Source organism: Rattus norvegicus, chromosome 8, assembly GCF_021556685.1.
Source record: "Rattus norvegicus strain SHRSP/BbbUtx chromosome 8, alternate assembly SHRSP_T2T, whole genome shotgun sequence".
Classification (NCBI taxonomy): Eukaryota; Metazoa; Chordata; class Mammalia; order Rodentia; family Muridae; genus Rattus; species Rattus norvegicus.
The window spans coordinates 56750168-56771319 of NC_141541.1; the positions used below are offsets into that span (position 1 = coordinate 56750168).

Consider the following 21152-nt stretch of genomic DNA (forward strand, 5'->3'; position numbering starts at 1 on the left):
TCAACATGAGGTATCTTCCTTAATTGATCTCCACATTATTTTTTGAGATAAAGTCCCATAGAACTAAAAGTCCCATTCAGCTAAAGAAGCTGTCCATCAAGCCCGAGGAATTTTCCCTTCTCCCCAGTGACGTCACTGGATTTTCCTTGGGTGTCCAGAATCCCACTCAGGTCCTCAGGCTTGCATAGCAAGCATTTTCCTGACTGATCAGTCTCCCCTGACTTTTGTGTTCCACTTTCTCAGTTAAAGATCCTGAGGTTTGTGAAGGTCAGGTGACTTATCCAGGGCCTTGCAGTGGGCAAGAAGGAAGCAGGAATCTGAATCTAGACAGAAGAGTCTTCTAACGAGGAAGATGATTCACTGCCTTTGGTTAACCACACAGCAAATTGCCTGAAATAAGACAGCCGAAGGGTTATCATGCTGATGGTCCAGACATCACCCTCAGCTCATTGGGTAGAGACAGAAGCAAGTATTCTGTATCGGTGCATTACAAGATGGCGAACAATTAGGTCCGGGAACATGGGGGGGGGGAGGGGACACTTTCCAGACCACACAATGAAGTCTGATCCTATCCCTCTCAGGAGTTTTGAACTCTGGTGACACATAAGAATCCTCTTGGGATCTCTGAAGATCAGCAACATTTGGGCTCCAGGTGGAGATCCTGACTTCATCGGGGAGATGTGGAAGTCCTTGCTTGCTCTATTTTCTCATGAAGTTGCCTCACAAGACTCTTCTCTCCTAACAACTGATGGCTTCAGTAACCCATCAGTGTATGTGCAATGCATTTGTGGGTGTGTGTGCCTTCTACCTCACAAGATTCTAACAGGTACTAGGGATAAGACCAGGGGGAGGCTCTGAAGGACAGAAGTCATCCAAAGACACAAGTGGAAGCATACATCGTGGATGCCAACGTTCCTTACATCCAGAGCTCAGCCTGTGAGGCCACGTAACCACCAGATTCACTTCTGCTCCTCCACTGCCACTAACCTCCAACGGAAATGAAGCAGTCATTCAGAGGTCACTGTGCAAGCTAGTGTACCGGATGGAGTATAAGTGGTTAACCTTCTGACCTGGGTTCCTTCCTTTTAAGCTTCAGGACAATAAATGATAGCACATGTATCAGGGAAGTAACATGGGGAATTCTGCATGTAAGAGTTATGGGTTTCTGGCCATAGCAAGAAGGACTGCAGGCAAACAGAGGGAACATTAGAAGTATTACCTTCAATCCCTAGAGCATGCGCCACATCCAATCAATGTACTCTTGGAGTATTGCTTCAGACAGATATGTGTGCTTTCCTCCCTAGCAATGGTTAGCTTTCTGAGGGTGGGGTTGTCTGAAGTTGGAACCTGGCTCTCCCATTTTGAAGAAATGCAAAAATACTTAGAATGACTTCAAATGGGCAGAGAAGTTTTCATGGAGCTACACGGTGTCAACACCAAACTTGTGAGTTTCTGTAGGCCCTCAAGGCTCTCGGTGAAGACCTCATTCTCCTAAATCTGCTTTGGAAGATGCCTCAGTTAGAGTATCTACTACTGTTATCAAACGCCACAATTAGAAACAGCTTGGGGAAGAAAGGGTTTAACACTTTCACATCACAGTGCATCATCAAAGAAGTCAAGGCAAGAGCCTGGGTAGGACCTGATGCGGAGACCAGGGAGGAAGGAATACTTCTTACTGGTTTGCTCTTCCTGGTTTGTTCCCCTTGCCTTCTTACACAATTCTGGACCATCAGCCAAAGGTTGGCTTCACCCACAGTGAGCTGGGCCCCTCACACACCAATCATTTAACCAAGAAAATGGCCCTCAGGTCTGTCCGCTAAGTCAATCTGATGGAGGACACTTTCTCAATGGAGGCAGCCTCTTCTCAAATGACTCTAACTTGAGACAGGTTGACAAAAAGCTAAGGGAGAGGGGCGGACCCCAGGACACAATTCCATGCCCCAGACATGCAGGGAACAGAGGAAAGGAGGATTGTTTGCTTGTGGTGTACAAAGTTGTAGATATACTAAGAGACAGTAGGAGTGCTGTAAGACCAGGGATTTCTGTCCTAAGCACAGAGTGTGCCTGTATGACTTGCTGTGGGATCATGGGAAAATCACAGAACATTTCTGAGGCGCAGAGGCACATTCTCTAAGATCCCATACCTCTGGTTCTGTGATTTAGGCATGTATAGATTTTTGCCTCCTAGGACCTCTGACATCTCACAACTGAGTATAGCCGAAAGCTGGGACATGCTAACTTCAGGTGTATACACACATTAACTTCAGGTATATATACACATGCTAATTTTAGGCATGCAGCGCCATGATGCCCTTGAATGAGACAAGTCGTCCTTCTGAGGAACAGTCAAGCCCTACTCTAGATCCAGGAATTCTCCAGAACAAGGAGTGTAAGCTGGGCAGTCAGACAAGGTCAGCGTCAAGCCCTTACCTTTAAGACCAGCTCTCTGGAGGCAGGGACCCTCTGAGTCATTTCAAATTCAAAAACACTTAGTGCCTACTCATTTGTCCAAAAAAAAAAAAAAAAAGTTTCACTGTGCTCCCCAGAGAGAAGTCACAGGGACTGTGGGCGCCCAAGGGGCAACTTACAGACGCAAGGTCTCCCCCTTTACAATTCCTGTAACTAAAATGAATATGGAAAAGATAATTACCTTTAAAACATACTTAATACTCCAACACATTCCCTCTACCTGCGGAAGAAGAATGTTATCGGATAGAATCTTCCCCATAAGCTTAATCAAATTGCTATCTTAAAACTCTCTGGAGTCCCGTGAAACAGTAATAGAAAACGGAAGCAGGGGTTGGAAGCATTTTATATTTGTTTGGCTGAAGGGAAGGCATAGCCCATCTGACAACGGGCTCTTAGAGACAAAGTCATTTCCAATCTGTAATGGATCTCCTTCTGGTAGGGGCAGGAAACACTTCATCTGACCCACACCCTCAATCCCTTTGTGAGGTAACTTTTCCTAATGCTCACAAGAAAACATTCTAAAACAAAAGCTTCTCGAGACTCACCCTGCCTCCCTCCCCCCTACCCATCCCCATTCCCTTACCATCTGCCTGGAGTCCATCAGCTCTCTGAGTTTTCCCTGGTTGGTCTTGAGTATGCAACGGAGGGAGATGCTTAATTTTCCTACTTAACTACAGATTTTAGCCTGGCCAAAATAAATGGATGCTTGGATTTTTTTTTTCCCCTCCATTTGCCCAACCTTGAGGCAGGGTCATTTGTTAAGTGAGGAGAAGACATAAATTACTTGCCTAAATCCTGCCCAGGGCCAGTGGCCATTTGCAAGGCTGAAGAAAACCAAAGGAAACAGCTTCAAGGAAGATTGAAGGTAGGGATGAGATGTTCCCAGCATCCTGGGCTTGCCTGAAATGGCCGGTCCAGCAGCTGTAGCACTTCCTGGCTTGTGGGGCTTTGTCTTGTTGACAACAGCAGAGATGCGTTAGAGGTAACGGCCGGGTCTGCTGCCTACTGCTCCTGTCCTTCCAGAAACAGCATTTAAATGGGATTCTGGCCCCTCAGTACCCTTGCAGGGTGCACTGGGCTTACAGAAGAAAATGAATGGGCAGGGTGAATATGAGGAAGCCATTACAATGGCCATCGAGCCACAGGTTGGTTAGGAAACAGCACCCTGGCCTCTCACAACCCTACTGGTACTTACGGAGGCAAAGAAGCAGGTGGGACTCAGGGCACATTCCTTTGTTTTCTGTGCGTTTTATAATTTCTCCCACACTAAGCATGTATCGTCGATGGGATCATTCTCTGTATAAGCTGCTGAGCCAATACTGTCATGCCCTGTCCTTTGCATATGACTCCTCCAATGCCAGATGCAGGCTGGCTTTTCGGCTCCAGATCAGCCCAGCGAACAACTGCCTGGTCTCCTTACTACGTGGACCTTGTACCAGTACAAAGCCATGTCCTCCTCCTTACCCTAAGCCACCTTGCTCTCCCAGAGAGAATGGCCAGAGCCCCTCCTATTTCCTAAGGGGTCACTGAATGGGAAGTGCTACCTGTTCAGACACTTCTGTGATACAGCAGGAATGCGGGGGTTAAGCTGTCTCTTTAAAAGACACACTTGAAAACGACTTTTATTTTAGCTCTTATGTAATTCACAAACTCCAAACCACCTGCCTTCAGTTGGGATGTAAATCACATGCCCCCAATTTTTGCCCCGTTAATGGTTCTTCATAAATTCAGCAAAGCCAAAAGTCATCACCACCAATTCCAGAATGTGTCCATCCTCTCTCAAACAAAACCCATGGCCATTTAGTAATAAGTAACTCCTCTACTTCCTTCTCTCTACCCCCCTAGCAATCTGTAACCTAGTCTCTCTGTCACCTTCCCTACTCTGCATAGTTCAAGTAAGTTAGGTCTCACAACATAAGCCTTTTCCTTCTGCAGTCTTGCATGTAGACCTCTATAGAATAGCATATATGAGCGCTTCACTCTTTACGGGAGTAACAGTCTATTTTGTGGATATACCATAATGCATTTATCCATTCTTCAGTGGATGAAGAGTTGGGGAGTTCCCACTTTTGGACTACGAGGCTGCTGCTGCTGCTGCTGCTATGAAGAACTGCTTGTATGTTTTTGTTTGAATGTTTGCTTTTCAATTCTCTTTGGTTGAAACTGCTTTTTCTGAGAATCAATTCTTAGAGACAGGAGGGATGGCTCAGCAGTTAAGAGCACTTGTTGTTCTTCTGGAGGCCCAGAGTCTGGTTGTAGTCCCTGTGTTAGGAGCTCATAGCTGCCTGCAACCCCTAGGTCCACTCGTTCCAATGGCCTCATCTGGGTTCACTGGAGCACACGCGGCATTCACACGCAAACACAAATTTTAGAAAATAAATTCTCATTATTATCACATCGTTTGTGTCCATATTAGAAACGAACAGTCTTATGTGTGGAAGACACCGTTACCGTTAGAGAAGAGAAACCAGAGCACCCAGCATACTTGGGTTCCCGGTTAGTGGCGGTTGGCTATCTTCTTCTTTCAAGTTCCAGGCTCCCATTTTTCTATCTCATCCCTGCCGCCCTCCATTCTGGCCTCCACAGACTCCTCACCCTCAACCCGCTGGCCTCAGCAGCCAGTTCTGTCATTTAGGCAAGAATCTGCACTGCGACCTATGAAATATTCAAGTTGTTTTTCTAAATATATGCATTATTTAGCTTACAGCCCATAAGATATTTATATTGTTTATCCTCTTCCCCCCCAAATACCTGCATTATCTACAATACAACTGGGGAAACACTAAGTTGGGGGGGGTGTTGTTTTTGTTAAATTGTTTTCCCCTATTCTTCTATGTCATCTGGGTACACGTAAGCTGGAAATGGCGGGGCTGCTCTGACTCCAGTCAGTGTATACTCAGGGGATGCAGGACATGCCTGTCTAACCAAAGCCACCCAGACCTACAGTCACACCTTCCCTGCCCCGGGACCTTCTCAGACCAGAATGTGTGTACTGCTATTTCTGAGAGCCATCTCTGAATTCCCAGCCCACGGGCCCACTATCGCTACTGTGGTTGTTTCCACAGCCCCTGACCTCTGGAGGCCAGCACAGGCCCATGCCACGTTGCTGGGTTCCCCAGTTGGCATCTGTCTGTCTTCACAGTGGGGGAAACTGAGGCACCTGTCAAGGTGACTGGGCTGTGAATATCCTTGATTGCTCTCGAATTTTTCTCTTAGAAATCTCCCTCCATGGGAGGAATGAGATGTAGCCATGAAGGCTTCCGAATGTATAAAGTGACATTAGGGTTTTAGCATTATCTAAGTGGCAAATGTTTAATCATAATAATTACTAAAACATAGGAAAAAAAAACCCAGAAAGTAAAGTACCCTCTAATCCTCTTTTTAAAAATAGTTTCTGGTTAATATCCATAGGGCATCACAGACTATTACAGGGTGGTTTCTGTTTATATTAACCCTGTGCTCTGTGAGTGTTTAGAATCCCCGAATTCGGGCTCTCTCGTGCTTTCGCAGCACGCGCTCTACATTCTGAGCCACACACACCCCAGCCCTCGTTAAAACTTACTTTAAAGTCCGCTTAAAGAAAAAAAAAAAGCCCTCAAAACATCACAGACTGCATTCCAGATCAGGTATCTCTGTTAACAGATTCTACGGCCATTTAACTCATTCATAATTCTTTACGGTTACAAGTAATCTCACATTCAGACCTTCCTGGGGAAAGTTGGGGACAGAGCACCAAAGACTTATGCATCTGGCACCTTGTCCCAGAGGTCGGCAAACAGCAGCCTGACTACCATGGTGAGGAAGGCAACGTGAAAGGGAAAAACCCACAGTCCTATCTCTGCAGTGCACACCTCCGTAACTCAGACATCTTGGTTGACACGGCAGCTCATGCAATCAATTCTCTCATCTCCAGTTATCTAACTCCAAAGAGGTCCCCCGCCTCTGCTCCTCCTCCTCCACCCACCTCTGCCCCCGCCCCCCTGGGTACCTCTACTTACCCTGCCTCTGTTTTGAATCTCTAAAATAATGTGACAAGTTAATGATTGTACAAATATCTAAATGTTTAACAGACATGTTATCTAAGTGAGTCGGATTGAGATTCCATCTCGCTGACAATAAACATCAATGGCGGAGCAGCAAACGATAGGCAAATTATAGCGAACCCTGCAATTTCGATGCTATTAAATTTGGAGGAATAACAGCCTTGAGGCCTGTAAACTCCGAATAAAATAGGCCCTTGTGTTTGTCCAACTATTAAATCAAAATGCTACCAACATTCTAGAAAAAACAAGGCGATTTATGGCTTTTCAAATTTCAGTTACACATAGGTTTTTACTAACTCCTTTCTGTCAGCAGGAGCAGGGGTGGCCCTGGAGAGAGGAGAGGGGATTGGAAAAGAAAGAACAAGAGCAAAGAGCGGAGTGGGAAGGGACAGAGGAGACCTGTGGGGGATGAAGGCTGGCCACGGGGATGCTGACGGTGGGGTAATATGAATGGAACCTGTGGGCAAAAAGGGCAGGGGAAGTCTCCAGTATGATCTTATCCACATGATCGGTCACATCATTTAAACTTCTCAGGACCTGTGAGAAGGCCTCCATCCCAGCCCCTCCCCGTCAGCCGTGCACGTGTGCTGAAGGCGATCTAAAACCCCACAGAGTGGCAAACGCTTCACTTCCCTCTTTAGCTCCTAGAGCGGACTTGGTATGTATTGAGTGCAAAGTTATGAAGCAAGCTTTGAATAAAGCAAGAGAAACACGGTCTACGGTTGAGGAAAAGAAGCTGCAGACCTCAAAGCAGAAGCTGTCACCACCACTAAGACACATGCTATTCTCTAGCCGTCCTGACCTAGGCATTTTCCAGATACTGTTGTAGTGTTTACAACAGGTGTGTGTGTGTGTGTGTGTGTGTGTGTGTGTGTGTGTGTGTGTGTACACACATGCGATATGTATGTAAAAATACTTGACCCAAGACAGATTAGAGAAGACTCAAGCTTCTTGAATCATCACCTTGAACACCAACTTTCTGCCAGACATTCTGCTGCGGCCCTGGGGTAGGGGAACAGCAGTGGACAGGACCTACTTGGGCCTCATTGTTGTCATCTCCTACCATGGCAAGAATGATGCTGGACACTATCGTTAGCAGAGGGGGAGGCAGTGTGGTACCTGAAAGACACAAGTTCAGTTTCCAGCACCCACGTCTGCCTTGTATTTCAGTTCCAGGGCATCTGACATATCGTCTGACTTCCTTAGACACTTGCACTCATAAATATATATGTACATAGCTATAAATGTATACACCTTTGTAGTCCAGGCTGGTCCCCAAAAAACCCTATTACTGAAGGTGACCTTGAACTTCTGTCCGCTTCCACTAGCTGAGTGCTAGAATCACAGGCATGTACTACCAGGCACAATTTGTGCAATGTTGGGAATTAGACCAGAGGCTTTATACATACATGCCAGGGCTACAGCCCTCACTGCCACCCACATATTTCTAAATGTAGTTATAGAATGGGAAGATAGGCTGAGTGGAATTCACAACACTGTCAATACAAGATCAGATCTAAGACTCTTCCCTGGATCACACAATCCCTTAACAGCATTTTTTCTTGTCCAGTTCCCACCCTCTTCGTGTGAGAGTCAAAGAAACTAAGCCATCTTTTTTTTTTTCTGTGTCATAAAGCACGTTTGTGGCAGGAATGGATAGAAGCCTAGCTCTCCTTTCTCCTGCGTTACTGACCTTTTCAAGTACCACACTGCCTCTCCCTATGCCAACAATAGTGTCCGACATTATTCCTGCCATGGTAGGAGGTGAAGGACACTGAGGCCCTTGTGGGTCCTGTCCACCGCTGCTCTCCTACCTCAGGGCCACAGCAGAAAGTCTGCACGAAGTAGATGCTCCAGGTGATGAGTCTTCTCTAACCTGTCTTGGGTTATGTCTTTTTATCAATGCCCAGATAATCAAACACTACTGATTTGTCCAAACACGGCCCAAGGCAGTAATGATCACGTGACTAATGTAGGGATCCAAGGGTGGAGCTGTATGTTAGTACTTGGGAGGTACAGGCAGGAGGGATCAGAAGTTGAAGGCTAGCCTTAGCTAACATAGGGAGTTTGGGACCAGTGTGGGATAAATGACGGAGGGAACAGTGGGAGGGGAGACAGGGAGGGAGAAAAGGGAAGGAGAAAAAGAAAAACTGAGGTTGTCAGATACACGCAACTGCTACACAAGCCTGGAAATTTGAGTCCCCAGCACCAGGGTCTGGGGGTGGAGTTCAGTGATAAGAGTTTACCGTGCACAAGGCCGCAGGTTCAACCTCCAGAGTCACACATACACAAAACAATCTTTTATGATCAAACACAGGGGGAGGAAAAGTGTTGGGTGTGGGGCTAGAGAGTTGGTGAAGCAGTTAAGAACATGTGTTGTTCCCACGACAGACCCAAGCTCTGTTCCCAGCACCCACATCTGTCTTTTCCATGTACGGACACATGTCTGAGGAAGCTAGAATATGTATGTGTCAGACCCCCCCACCCCCAGAATTCCCACACACGTAATCCAAAATAAGTAACTCTTTAAAGGTACTTGGGAGACAAAAGCACTTTCAGGGCATTGGGTTTGCTCCGTATGGTTGCCCTGTGCTATTACATACATGTCTAAGCCTACGACATGACCCACACGAAGACTGAGCTGTGGGCCGTAGACTGGCATGCTTAGTCCAGGGAGGTAACAGATGATCTGTGGCGTTGTAGGACACTGACAGCAGTGACTGAAGCCTCTGCATGTGAGAGGACTCGGCCGCTCTCAGAAGTCTCTATTCCTTTTTAGACAACTTTGCTTCAAGCCTAAAACCACTCTAAAAATGACCATCGATTCCAGTTTAAAAAATCGCCATCGAGGGGTACCTCCAGAAGTTGGCTGGTGGGGGGGGACCCTGGGGGCAGGCAGGGGAGAAGGCAGTTTGTATAGACCAGCAAGTGACAGCTGGGTCACCCCTCCCCACTCTACAGCAGGCAGCTTCCGCAGAGCCGAGAGATCTGTGCTTGGAAAATAAAACTCTATATTAGGAATGGAGCATGCCTTTATAGTAACAGCATGAAATTAGGTCAAGAGTAAATCTATGCTGGGCACTGACTGTACAAGCAGCAGCACATGACCCTCCCTCCCAAAGTGCCTATGACGCTCTGTGGCCATTCTGGGATTTGAGCTTCCTCGTGTTAAATTCCTTGGCACACCATGTGAAATGCTACACGAATCACCTCTGATATTTATAAAAGTCAAATGCTATTATGCTCTCAATGGTGAGAACCTGCCAAGACAGCACGGAGTCTGTCTGTCCGTCAGATGACTCACTGCCCTCCCCCCACTCTCCCTACCCCCACCCCGGCACCTTCCACCTTGGGCAGGAGCCTGAGGCCCGGTCCTTCCTTTTCTATTTCATGTAAAGTATCAGGGAGATCAAGGTTATTTCTAATCATCCTCTGGGGTTGGGCTTTCGGAGACAGTGCTTGAGGCCAGGATCCTATCCGCCTGACATGGCTTCTAGGTGTCCAGTCTGCCCTTCCTGCTAGGTCTAGGTTGCAGATGGACCAGGGTGGCTGGCAGTGATCTTGAGGGAAGATGTGGTGGTGTCTACCCTTTGACTCTACCTGCTACTTACTTCTATATTCTTCCTACAGCCAGCCTCTCCATGAGGAGGCCTTCACACAAGGGCTTGCTTTTCCACCAAGATCAAAGTCAAGGGCAAGTCCCATTCTTTTTTCCTCCCCCTAAGTGTTGATGATGTATCAAAGGTGAGACATGGGTCAGGAAAGGTGATCCCAGCATCCAAGGAGCCAAATGGCTGCTGGGCACGTGTATACTTCTAGGATGGTTAATCTCAGTTGTCAACTTGAGTGGCCTTGAGATAACTCAGGAGACACACCTTTGGGTGTGTCTCTGATGGCATTTCTAGACAGAATGAACTAAAGAGGGAAGATCCACTCTGAAAGTGGATAGCGATACCCTCTGGGCTGGAGTTTCACAATGGAAAAGGGGGAAGGGAAGGGTGAAGAGCAGGTGAATACCTCTCTCCTACACTTCTGCTTCCCTATTTCACCGGGATGTCAGGAAGCAAAGAGTCCCACCTGCACATTCCTGCCACCACAAAGCTACCTGCTGCCATGCTTTCTCCACCGCCATGGACTGTCCGCCCTCAAACTGTCAGCCAGAATCAGCCTTTCCTGCCATTAAGGTCCTTCTTGTTGGGGATTCTTTAGGTCACAACAATGGGAAAAGTGACAGAACCTCCTAGCCTGCTTTGCCCTAAAGCAGGAAGGGTCCTTTGAGTAGGTATCTGTCAATACCCACTCCCTGTTGAAAGGGAAAGACAGAGTCCACAGCCGAGCCCCCACTGCTGGGTGTGTTCATGGCTTCTGGACCTGCTTGGAGCCAGTTTTAAGTCCATGAAAAGCAGCACCTAAACATTTGAGTTTGGTTAAGTGGCTTCCCTTGTCACCCTACGGAAACTAAACATCCCCCCCATCCCCCCCACCCCCCCATCCCCCCATCCCCCCTCCCCCCGCGAGGCCAGCCAAAGAAGGTCTGTATTTTGTAGTCAGAGGGGAGAGAAGCTTGGGTTGAAAATGAAATCCTATGGGTCCTAATTTTAGTTTGGATTGATTGATTGATTGATTGATTGACTGATTGGCTGACTGATTGGCTCATTGACTGACTGGCTCTTACCTGAGTACCTTCTCCAAGCATGGGCTTTAAGCCTCTGGTCTGCATATCAGATTCAATGTCCAGGTCCCACAGGAAGAGGACAATGCTTATCTGGGACATAGAACCACAAGACACCACCCACTATAGTTCTGCTCTGGACCGGTGTTCCCTAAGCCCCTAGGATTCAGTGTTCTCCACCAAAGATGAGAGAGAAATAATATGTGCCTTAGTCTCGAAGAGTTAACACGGCTAGAGCTGCCCAGTACCCATGAAGGTCATCTCTTCGAGTACCCATACCTAAGGCCAAGCTCAACTTGCTTGCTCATGTCCTTCAAGCACTATGGCCTTCAGGAAGGTAGGAACCCAGTTTTGTTCACCACCATGAGTTATATCCACACAGCACCTGATATTCCCTGGGTATAATGCTCTAAGACTCAGAGTAAGTGAACGAAGGAATGATGGGTCAACCCAGCTGAACGACCTCTTCTGATGGACAGAAAGTGAGACCATCAACTTGGAGAACTTCTGGAGCAGGCTCTAGCAGGAGAAGAGACTAAAACCTTCTCTGGGGCAAGTTCATGGTCTAGGTCAACCTAGTTCCTTGTACCAGGGGAGGCAAAACCCAGAAATAATCGTACTCATCGTTTGTCTGCCTCTTTTTCTCTTTCATTTTGGGAAAGGGGTAGGATGAGGTAGAAAGTCCTACAGGAAGGATGGAAATTCAGAACATTTAGGGATCTAATGACGACAAGTGTGAGATCTCACCAGGAAATTCTCATCCTCCTGCGTACTCAGAGGCATTCCCCTGGCCTCCCCTAAGATGTTGTAGGGGACAAGCCTGGTGTCGCTTTGAGGCTGGAACACCTGCTTAATCCTGGCCCTAGTTCTGCAGTGGTTCAGTCTTGTTATCTATGGCAGCTTCGGATATTGCAGACTCTGGGTTCTTCGTAGCTACCAAATCTGCCACATGAATTAGCTCAAAGTTTAGAAGCTGTTGGCATTGGAAGATACTTGTTCAAAGGACGTTTCCTGCTTTGGGGCAAAGGAGACTGGAAGGCTCTATCATTACTTTCCTCATGGAAGACATGTTGGAGGTGATCTCTTGGCTGGGGGCCATAGCTCGATCCTAGAAGTCCCTACACCTCCAATATGGAAAAGCAGCTGGACACAGTTAGTTGCCTATCACCATCACTATGGACGTGGTCCTTCCTCACCACCTACCGAGTAAGGGGACGAGGGAGGCACTAACAGTAACTACCACTGCCATTTCCTAACCGCATGCTCCATGCAAGGCCTGTGATGAGCGCTTCCATGGACGATCAGATCAAATCCTTACGGCACCCCACACAAACCGAGCATCACATGGTCCTGAGACTGAGCTGAGCAAACTGTGATTTAAAGAGGATAAACAGCCCCAGCTTTATAAATGACAAAGCTAAGATTGTGTGACACTAGAGACCAAGTCCTGGACCACCGTCCACTGGTACCCCCACACCCCACACTTAAGGCTGCATGTACACCTTTCCTCTATAGCGTGCGACGTAAGCCTAAGCCACTCCATTAGGGCCCACCCTTGCCAAGAAGGCAATTATTTTTCCAGATGTCATTCCGCCCATCCCTCTGCCTTTCATATGTTGAGTCTCCCGTAATGGTCACGCATGTGTATGCCCATGTCCACTCCTTCTGCTCCTTGACTCTCTGTCTCTCAGCCTGGCTCCCACGGAGACCGGCCTCGACCCTAACTCCCCCATATTCACACCATAGTAGGCAGGTCCATATGGACGCTCAGAATTGAAGGTTCCTACACGGGACTCTTCACAGCGTCCTTCTTGATGGTGCCTGCCTTCCCCCTGGGACATGATTGCCCCAGCCACTTCCCTGGAGCCCAACAGCTAAGATAGCGCCTCTGCCCTCCCATTACTGCCATTCAGCACTGTCTGTTGCCCTGGGGCTGTTCAAGTCTCAAGAGGGAACATACAGTGACTTGAACAACAACATTATGATTTGTTAAAAAAAAAAACCCACTCCTAATTAGTTTGACTTTGAATAAAGAGGGTAATTATTTTTAAATTTATTAACTGCTGCCTAGCCGGAGAAGTTTCCAGATCAAATGACAAGGAGAGGCTATTTCTGCTCAGTGATGTAGCAATTTATATTACTGATCGGTCATTAAAACCTCGGGCACAGAACCACTTGTGTTTCCTGAGCCAAGATAGTGTCCGAGTGTCAAATTTCAAACCCAGAGTATAAATTAAGCCATTAATGGTATTTATCAGTTTATCTGGACTTAAAGAACTACTTACTAAATTAAGATGCTCCTGCCACTGAACCCAGGAGAGGCCCTGGTTGTGCATATGACTGCACACACGCATGCATGCAGTCTTCTCACTCTGGTTTGACTGAACAGGGTAAAAAAAGAAAAAAGAAGAAAGAAAAAAAAAAACTTCTGATGTGTAAATGAAGTATGAGCCTTCCGGGAGCTGCCTAGCGGTTAATTCCTCGCGCGCTCTGCAAACCCAAACATTTTGGAAGCAGCAGTGTTTTGCAGTATGTATCTGTCATAATATAAAAGGTGTAAAATGATCTCTGTTTATCTCCTCCAAGTCTTTGCTGTACCCAAACAGAAAACCAGGATATGACAACAAAGCCAGAGCCCAGCCCCCGACCACTGTAAGGATGGCCTCCCCGAGCGAGTGCCAGCCTGGGTTCATGGAGATCTGGGGGGAGGGGGTGTCATGCACACCGGGATGGAAGAAATCCAGGCTAAGTGGAGTCGGAAGGGGGGGAGAGGTGATGGTACCATCTGCTTCGCTTGCACCAAAACTGCAGCTCCTTTCTACTACGTTCAGGGGCTTAATAATAACCTTCCAGACACTGTATCTCCCATCCTGTGCAGAATCCTGTGCTGGCTGCTCGCTCCCTGTGTGGAGCCCTTGGTCAGGGAATGCCCAGGCTGATCTGAATCAGGGAAATTATATCCTACCCCGACATGAAGCTGTGGGCATCAGAGCATGGGGAAGTCTTAGTTAAGTGGGTCATGAGGATGGCCAAGACAGGGCCCTGAGTGAGATGGTAGCACAGGTTCTCTCTGACCTGCTCAGGCCACACTGACAGAGTGGGAGGGCACAGTGCAGGGTGATGAGGAGCTATGGGAGGGCACTGAACCTGGGGCTGGGCCAGGTTTCAGCTCTGCACTTCCTGCTGGGTACCTTCTGGGCCTCCATTTTCTTATCTGCAAAACAAGTCTGTTGAGGCAGCAAAGTCTTCTCTTCCCACAGTCTCTGCTCCTTCTCCTCTCCAGATGGCTCCTCTGTGCCTGTTAGCTCGCTGATGACACCTATCACCTCACTTTGCTTCTTCCAAAGGCTTTAATCCCTCCCTCCCTCCCTCCCTCCCTCCCTCCCTCCCTCCCTTCCTTCCTCCTTCCCTCCCTCCCTCCCTACCTCCCTCTCTGTTTCTCTCTCCCTTCCTTCTCCCTCCCTCCCCTTTCCCCCTCTCTCTGAGTCAGGGTTTCCTCTATGTCCTGAAACTTACTATGTAGACCAGGCTGTCCTTGAAATCACAGAGATCCACCTGCCTCTGCCTCCCAAGCTGGGATTAAAGTTGTGCACAACCACACTGGTCAGTATTATTTTCAATATTCCCTCGGAACCCTTCCCCTGGGCCACCCTGTGTGTGTGTGTGTGTGTGTGTGTGTGTGTGTGTGTGTGTGTGTGTGGTGTTGGGGGTTACTCCAGGCTGCCCTCAGATTTAATATATAGCTGAAAATAATTCCTGAGCTTCTGATCCAGCACCTTCCACCCAGATTCTGGGATTACAGACATGCACTACCGTGCCCCATGTATGCGGTGCTGGGTGGGCATGGAACCCAGGAACTCATGCTGCCAGTAAGCCCTCTGCCGAGTGAGCCCGAACTCTGACTCCTGAACCGTCCTTTCAAAACCAGAGATGATGAATGGAGTTCACAGGTTCTTTCATTGACCATAAGGGCAGCCTGAGGGGTACTACAGGGCTCAGCAGGAAGACCCTACCATTAATAATAAAGGAACCCTGCCACACATCAGGAGAGGCTCCGGGTGCCACAGGCTCCTCGTCCAGGGCCTATTATGCACTAGGAGGAAGCTGAAGCTCTTAGCTTTGCGCACAGCCTATACCCAGCTTCTACCTTGGCCTCTCATTCCAACTTCTCCGCCCTTCACCCTTAGTTGTCTCAACCTTTACTGAGAAATTCGCGAGAAGCTGCTTAGCATCCACCGCTTTCTCTCCACCTGAGCTGACTTTTCTCAGATGGAGCCTCTCTACTGGCAGAAAGCCACCAGGTATCTGAGAGAAAGTAAAGTTCCCAGATCACCTTTGGGTCCCCAGTGTTCCTACCAGGTTACACAGCTTCCCAGACATGTGCTAAAGACACAGGAGGTAAGCAGCAAGCCCCTGGGCCTGGCTGAGAGTCACCACCTTGAGGCTTGCCCTCAGGAATGCTTTCCCAACTCTGGTTTAAAAGGAAGCCCTGCTTCCTGCTGCTGTGAATTTAGTCCAGATGGACAGAGTAAAGGGATATGACAAAGTAGAGTCAAAATTCCTCAGTTACCCCAGGTCAGAGTTCCTGAGTCTGTGTGGTCCAACAGTAAGAAAGTTCTACCAGAATCCAACCTATTCTTCCTTTGTCCCCTCCAGACCAGTAGTTGTTTGTTTGCAAGATGGCTGCCACCAATTCTCTTACAGGCTCTTACCACTTGCCCAGTGAGAAGGGAAGTCTAGATTTCTATTCCTTTAAAACGTGGGGGCTGACCTGGGACCATTTTAAACAGCGGCACAGAGCAGAGGTGAGACTGTGTGTTTCTGGTTGTTTTTCCAGTTGTAACGGAGCTGGTGTCATGTGTTCCCTGGTTTCTATAGCCTGAGGTCGTGTTCTGTAGAAACAGACAGAGGCTGCTGTGCTGCTGACAAGCCAAGCTGGAGGAGTTCTAAGTAAGATGTGTGGGCAGAGACGTCACCGAGATACTCACCCCAGGGTAATATTCAGAAGGTGCCAGCCCCAGCTATTGCCCAACGGCGGTCCATGTGAAAACCACCCAGTTGAGCCCAACCAATCCTCGAAACACTTGGCTTTTCTAAGGGGCTGCTGGAGTGGTGTCTCACACAGTGATCAAGACCTAAGACCTGAGTTCTCTCTGGTCAACTCCCAACACAAGGCCCACAGTGATCTTCCACACTTACTAATCAAGTCACCAACACTCTAAACACCCCAGTGCGGCTTGGCAATGTAGCTCAGTGGTAGGCTGCATACATAGCAAGCGTGAGGCCCTAGAACTCTGGAATTCTCCCCAAGATCCCCCAGTGGACTATCTTCCCCCTTCTCTATACAAGCTTGTGTATGTATATCTACGTGTGTGTGTGTGGAGGGGGATAAATGTGGTGACAGGTGTAAAGTACCAGTTAAGTGTGTTCCTGACAATGACAGATTACACATGCATACACATACACATCCGCCCAGCTTTAAAAGCTACGATACACATGGCATGCAGTCTATCTATACTTGCAAAAGATACAGTTTATTGGTTCTTAACACATTATATAATCATCACCATGGTCAATTCTAGAAAATGTTTGTCTCCCCCAAAAGAAACTGTATCCCTTAGCAGTCAATCCCTATTTATTCCTGACATCTGCAGTCCCTGGCACCTACTAATGTACTCCAGGTCTGTACAGATTTGCCCATTCTGGACATTATATGTGAATGAAGGCCATATAACACACAGACTTTCATGTCAGGCTTCTCTCAACAGGTGTTTCTAAGGTTTAGCCATGCTGTAGCATGTACCAAGACGTCAATCCATTTTACAACTAAACCGTTCGCTGACCGTGGATACCTCACCTTTTGCTTACCTGTTAACTGACTGACACTGGGTCACCTCGACCTGACGGAAGCTATGGGCATTCACGTTCAAGTTTCTGCATGGACACAACAGCTTCATCTCTTTTGGTGGACGGGAAGGAGCAAAACTGCCGGGCAATCTGGTGCCTCTATGTCTAAGCCTCTTAAGAGTTCCCAGGTGGCCCTCCAAAGTGACTGGGCCTCCCTCTGGTACCACACAAGGGCTCTGCTTTTTCCATACCCTCAGCAGCACTTGCCGCTATCCCTGTCTCTTCGGCGAGCCACATCCTGATGGGCTGAGAGGTAGCTCACCGTGGTTTCATCTGCTCCTCCCTGGTGGCTGCTGACACGGAGCACCCTTTTATGTGTCCTTTGCTACGTCGACCTTTGAGGTTATGTGACATTTCCTTTGCCCATTTTCTTCTCTAGTTATCTGTACTGGGTTTTCAGCTTGTAAGATCTCTTTTGTATTTCCTAACTAAGCACTTCACATGTGGTTTGCAAACATCCCCCCCGCCCTCCTCCTCGTGATAGTTCATCTTCAGTGTCAACATGGCTGGATTTGCAATCGCCTGGGAGACACACCGCTGGGCCTGTCTGAGAGGCTGCTTCCAAGGAGGTTTAACTGAAGAGGGACATGACAGACCTGTAGCCTCAGACAGTGAGCCAAAATAAACCCTCTGTCGGAATGCTGCTTTTCTCAAGTACACTGTCACAGCGCTAAAATAAAACGAGTAACTAACGCACCGCTCAGAAGAACGCCTAGCACACAGGGAGTCAAACCCAGGTTCCAGGACTGAGAGGCCGGACCCATTACCCAGCTCACTGGCCACTCCGCTCTCTGTTCTTCACTCTGCTCTTCTTAAATAATGAAGCCCTGCCTGGCCTTGAGACCTTTCCAAGTGCATGTCCCTCTGCTCCCACGGGCATCTAAGCAGCTCACCCCTCACCTCAGGCCTCTGCTCAAACACCACCTCCTCAACGAAGCCTTCTTCCCTGACCGTTTTATCTGAAACACCACTTTTCTCCCTCTCATTTTCTCCCCACAACACGTCTGCTTCATTTTTTCTTGGCAACACCCACTTTAAATTGACACTGTATCATATGCTTGTCGGTCGTACTGTGTCCCAGCAGCAGCCTCAGTTCCATGAGAATCAGAACTGTCTGTTTCGTGTGTATGCTACCATATCCCACATCCCACTAGCAGTCTGGACACACTGTGGGAATGCAAAAAGTATTTACTAAATTGTATCAACTACTGCCTGCTAAATACTTACTATGAGCCAAACACTCTGGGAAGCACTTCCGGAAAAATAATTTTATTGAATCCCACAAAGCACTATTTGACAGGCCCATATAGTCGCCCCTCCTACTTTCCTAATTGATGAGGAAACCCAAATAAAAAGAGACTAAGTAATTAACCCTTAGTTCCTTTTAGGAATTGCCCCAATCAGGATGAAACCTGGGTACCCCAACCTCTGAAGGATCACACTTAATTCCTGCTCCTGCCCTCTTTTAAGAGTCCCTTTCTTCAGTGTTGACCTAAGAGGAGTCTCCTTGTTAGTTTACAGGGTTCCTGAAAGACTAGCCAAGAGGGATCATGGGAAGAAAAGAGAACGGTGCCTGGCACAGCGTGAGCAACCGACCAGTGTGAACTTTGGCCATGAAGGTGACAGAGCTGTCAATCAAGGTGACGAGATGATGCTGACACAGTGCAATCAGCACCGGGGAATCTGAGAACGTTCTATGTCTGTTGGTTAACACTGTTCAAATACATCCCTGTATGTCGGTGGATATGTAGAGGTGATGACTCAAACTGTTACAGAGGGAGGACCAGCCACTGTGGCTACACCAGGGCTTCTGAATTTCACCACAGAGTGTGTGAAGGGGTTTCCAACCATTAGCGAGGGGACCTTAGGCAACACCACGGAACCCTTAGGTCCTTAGCAAGAGTGTGCAAGACTCTTTGGGAAGGTGGAAGCTCATTGGCTTGTTCTAGACAGAATCTGGGCCTAATTCAGAATAGCTGGTCTCAGAACTGTCCTATCTGTAATGCTTGCCCAGCCTCATGGACAGGAGTCTACACAAGACCATTCCCATCCACAAAGACCCTGTACATGATGATACCATGTTTGGCAACAAGAGGATGTCACCAAAGACCCTGACCTCCTTTGTGCTACTATACTTGATGGTCGGGGAATAAAGTCAGGAACACTCACCAGTATGGGTCTGTCTGTGTGTCTCCAGGGCATCTTCCTTTGAGAACTGGGCGCCACACTGATCACATACAAAGGCTTTGGCACCCGCTGAAAGAAAGAAATGGTTAACATTAGAACCATAGTCCAGAGGGTGGGAAGTGTCCTGGGTACTAGGGGAACACCCAGGATACCTATGAAGAATCAGACTCAGACAATACATAGGCCCAGTAGGTAGCGCAGACTGCCTTGGACAGGTTCTCCCAGAGGAGGAGAAATAAAACCAGCATGACTGAGACAAATTAAGACAGTCTAGGTAAGACGCCCCGTGACGATGAAAGGTCAGCTCTGCTGGATTTTGAGGATTGTGTCCAAACTCCTCCCGAGGATGCACCCAGCTTTTGCCGGCATACTTGTTCATGCTTCTTCTTCCACCTCAGCTGTGCTGACTCTCTGAAGGGGCTGCCTTCCTCCACACCTCCTCTGCCTCCCTGAATCCCTTAGACCTTAAATCTCTAGTCATCACTGAAGCCTCTACTTTGAGACCTGTGTCCTCAGAGCCTGGAAAGGTGACTCATCTTTCTGTCACTACTACACCCTGTGAGCCTGACTCTCTGAGAAGCCATTATCATCTTGTCTACAGATGTATCTGCCTGACTCACGGTGGGAGCCTATGACAAGCTAAACTCCATCAATATTCTTAGAGCCAAGCAAGAGCCATATTCACAGAGCTCAAAGCAACGGTGGCAGCATGTCAGCATGAAACACGACACCACTGGCTCTGTAGCTTTCTGCATGTCACCTAAGGGTCGCCAGTTTCAAGTCTTGGTGCTTTTTCTTTAAAACATCTTCAATATGCATTGCTCCACTGTGTGGGGACCAACCTCACCTATCCTGACCTTTGCAATATCATGCCTGAAACACCAGAAGACTCGAGGTTGGGTTTACATGGTCTGATCGTCTACTGGTCATCCTCACATAATTCCTCACCCCTCTTCATATAAGAAACTTCCCATTTGTACTGGTTCTCAATCCCTTTGTTTTACCTCAGGGTCTTCCATAACCTGACCCAGTGAGCCAAACAACTCCAGAGCAAGGCTGCCCCTTAGCACCTTCTTTAGTCTATACCTGGCTCCCCTGTGTCTCCGTTCTAGGCTCACTACTGTTTATTCAGTGTCATTTCATGGTCAAGACTACGCATCAAGGGCACACCTTCCAGCTGTCTCTGTCCTGTCCCTTCCGATCTGCTCTGTACTGCTCCAAGTGTCCGAGCAGTGTGCCCAAGGGTCTTGGTAAGTGTCCATGTATACCTTATAGCCTTGTAAGAGAAGAGCCAGACATATTTATTTTTTTGTACGTTGGCAGCCCCCACTGCTTTTCTCCAACAACCTAGGATTTCCCATGGATTTCCTATATACCAGGCTCGATGATGAATGCTGACCATACATGACTACATCAAGTCCTAACAACAGCATCTGGAGTCTCCACCACAGCTGGACCCTGTTCAGTGCGTGAATAACCACAAACTCGGAGAGGTTAGGGACATGCCAGCCGAACACAGAACGGAGGGAGGACAGAGATGTCACCTGTACAGCCCGGCTTCTGACATTTCAATCCTCCTTAGCGTCAGCCTCTTCCGTCTACAAAGAAGCCTCATGGATAACTAGGCAAGCACCTCGGCCCCTCGCAACAACTTAACAAAACCAAATCCCGTTACCCATTTTATATATCAGGGTTTCATGTCAAACTGCACTTGGAAAAAAAACCGTTCCAGTACTCGTTTAAAAAAAAAAATCAAGGACAGACATGATTGGACAGACATGATTGTGCACGCATGATTTGTAAGGTTAGCACTCAGGAAAATGAGGCAGAATGGATTATAAGTTCAGGATCAGCCTGGGCTACGTGGTGAGTTC

At 47.9% G+C, this 21152-nt stretch overlaps 1 protein-coding gene and 1 long non-coding RNA gene across 4 annotated transcripts in view; one reads left to right on the forward strand and one right to left on the reverse strand.

Moving 5' to 3' along the window:
* Positions 1 to 21152, reverse strand: part of Zbtb16 (zinc finger and BTB domain containing 16) — a 187770-nt gene that overhangs the window by 49259 nt on the left and 117359 nt on the right. For all 3 annotated transcript variants that reach the window (XM_087562577.1, XM_087562578.1, NM_001013181.1), the window contains 1 exon segment: positions 19261 to 19347. In XM_087562577.1, coding sequence (XP_087418703.1) covers positions 19261 to 19347 — 87 coding nt within the window.
* Positions 13441 to 21019, forward strand: LOC148004118 (uncharacterized). Its single transcript, XR_015627644.1, has 3 exons — positions 13441 to 13713; positions 16022 to 16134; positions 16953 to 21019. It is a non-coding gene; the product is annotated as an uncharacterized LOC148004118 (long non-coding RNA).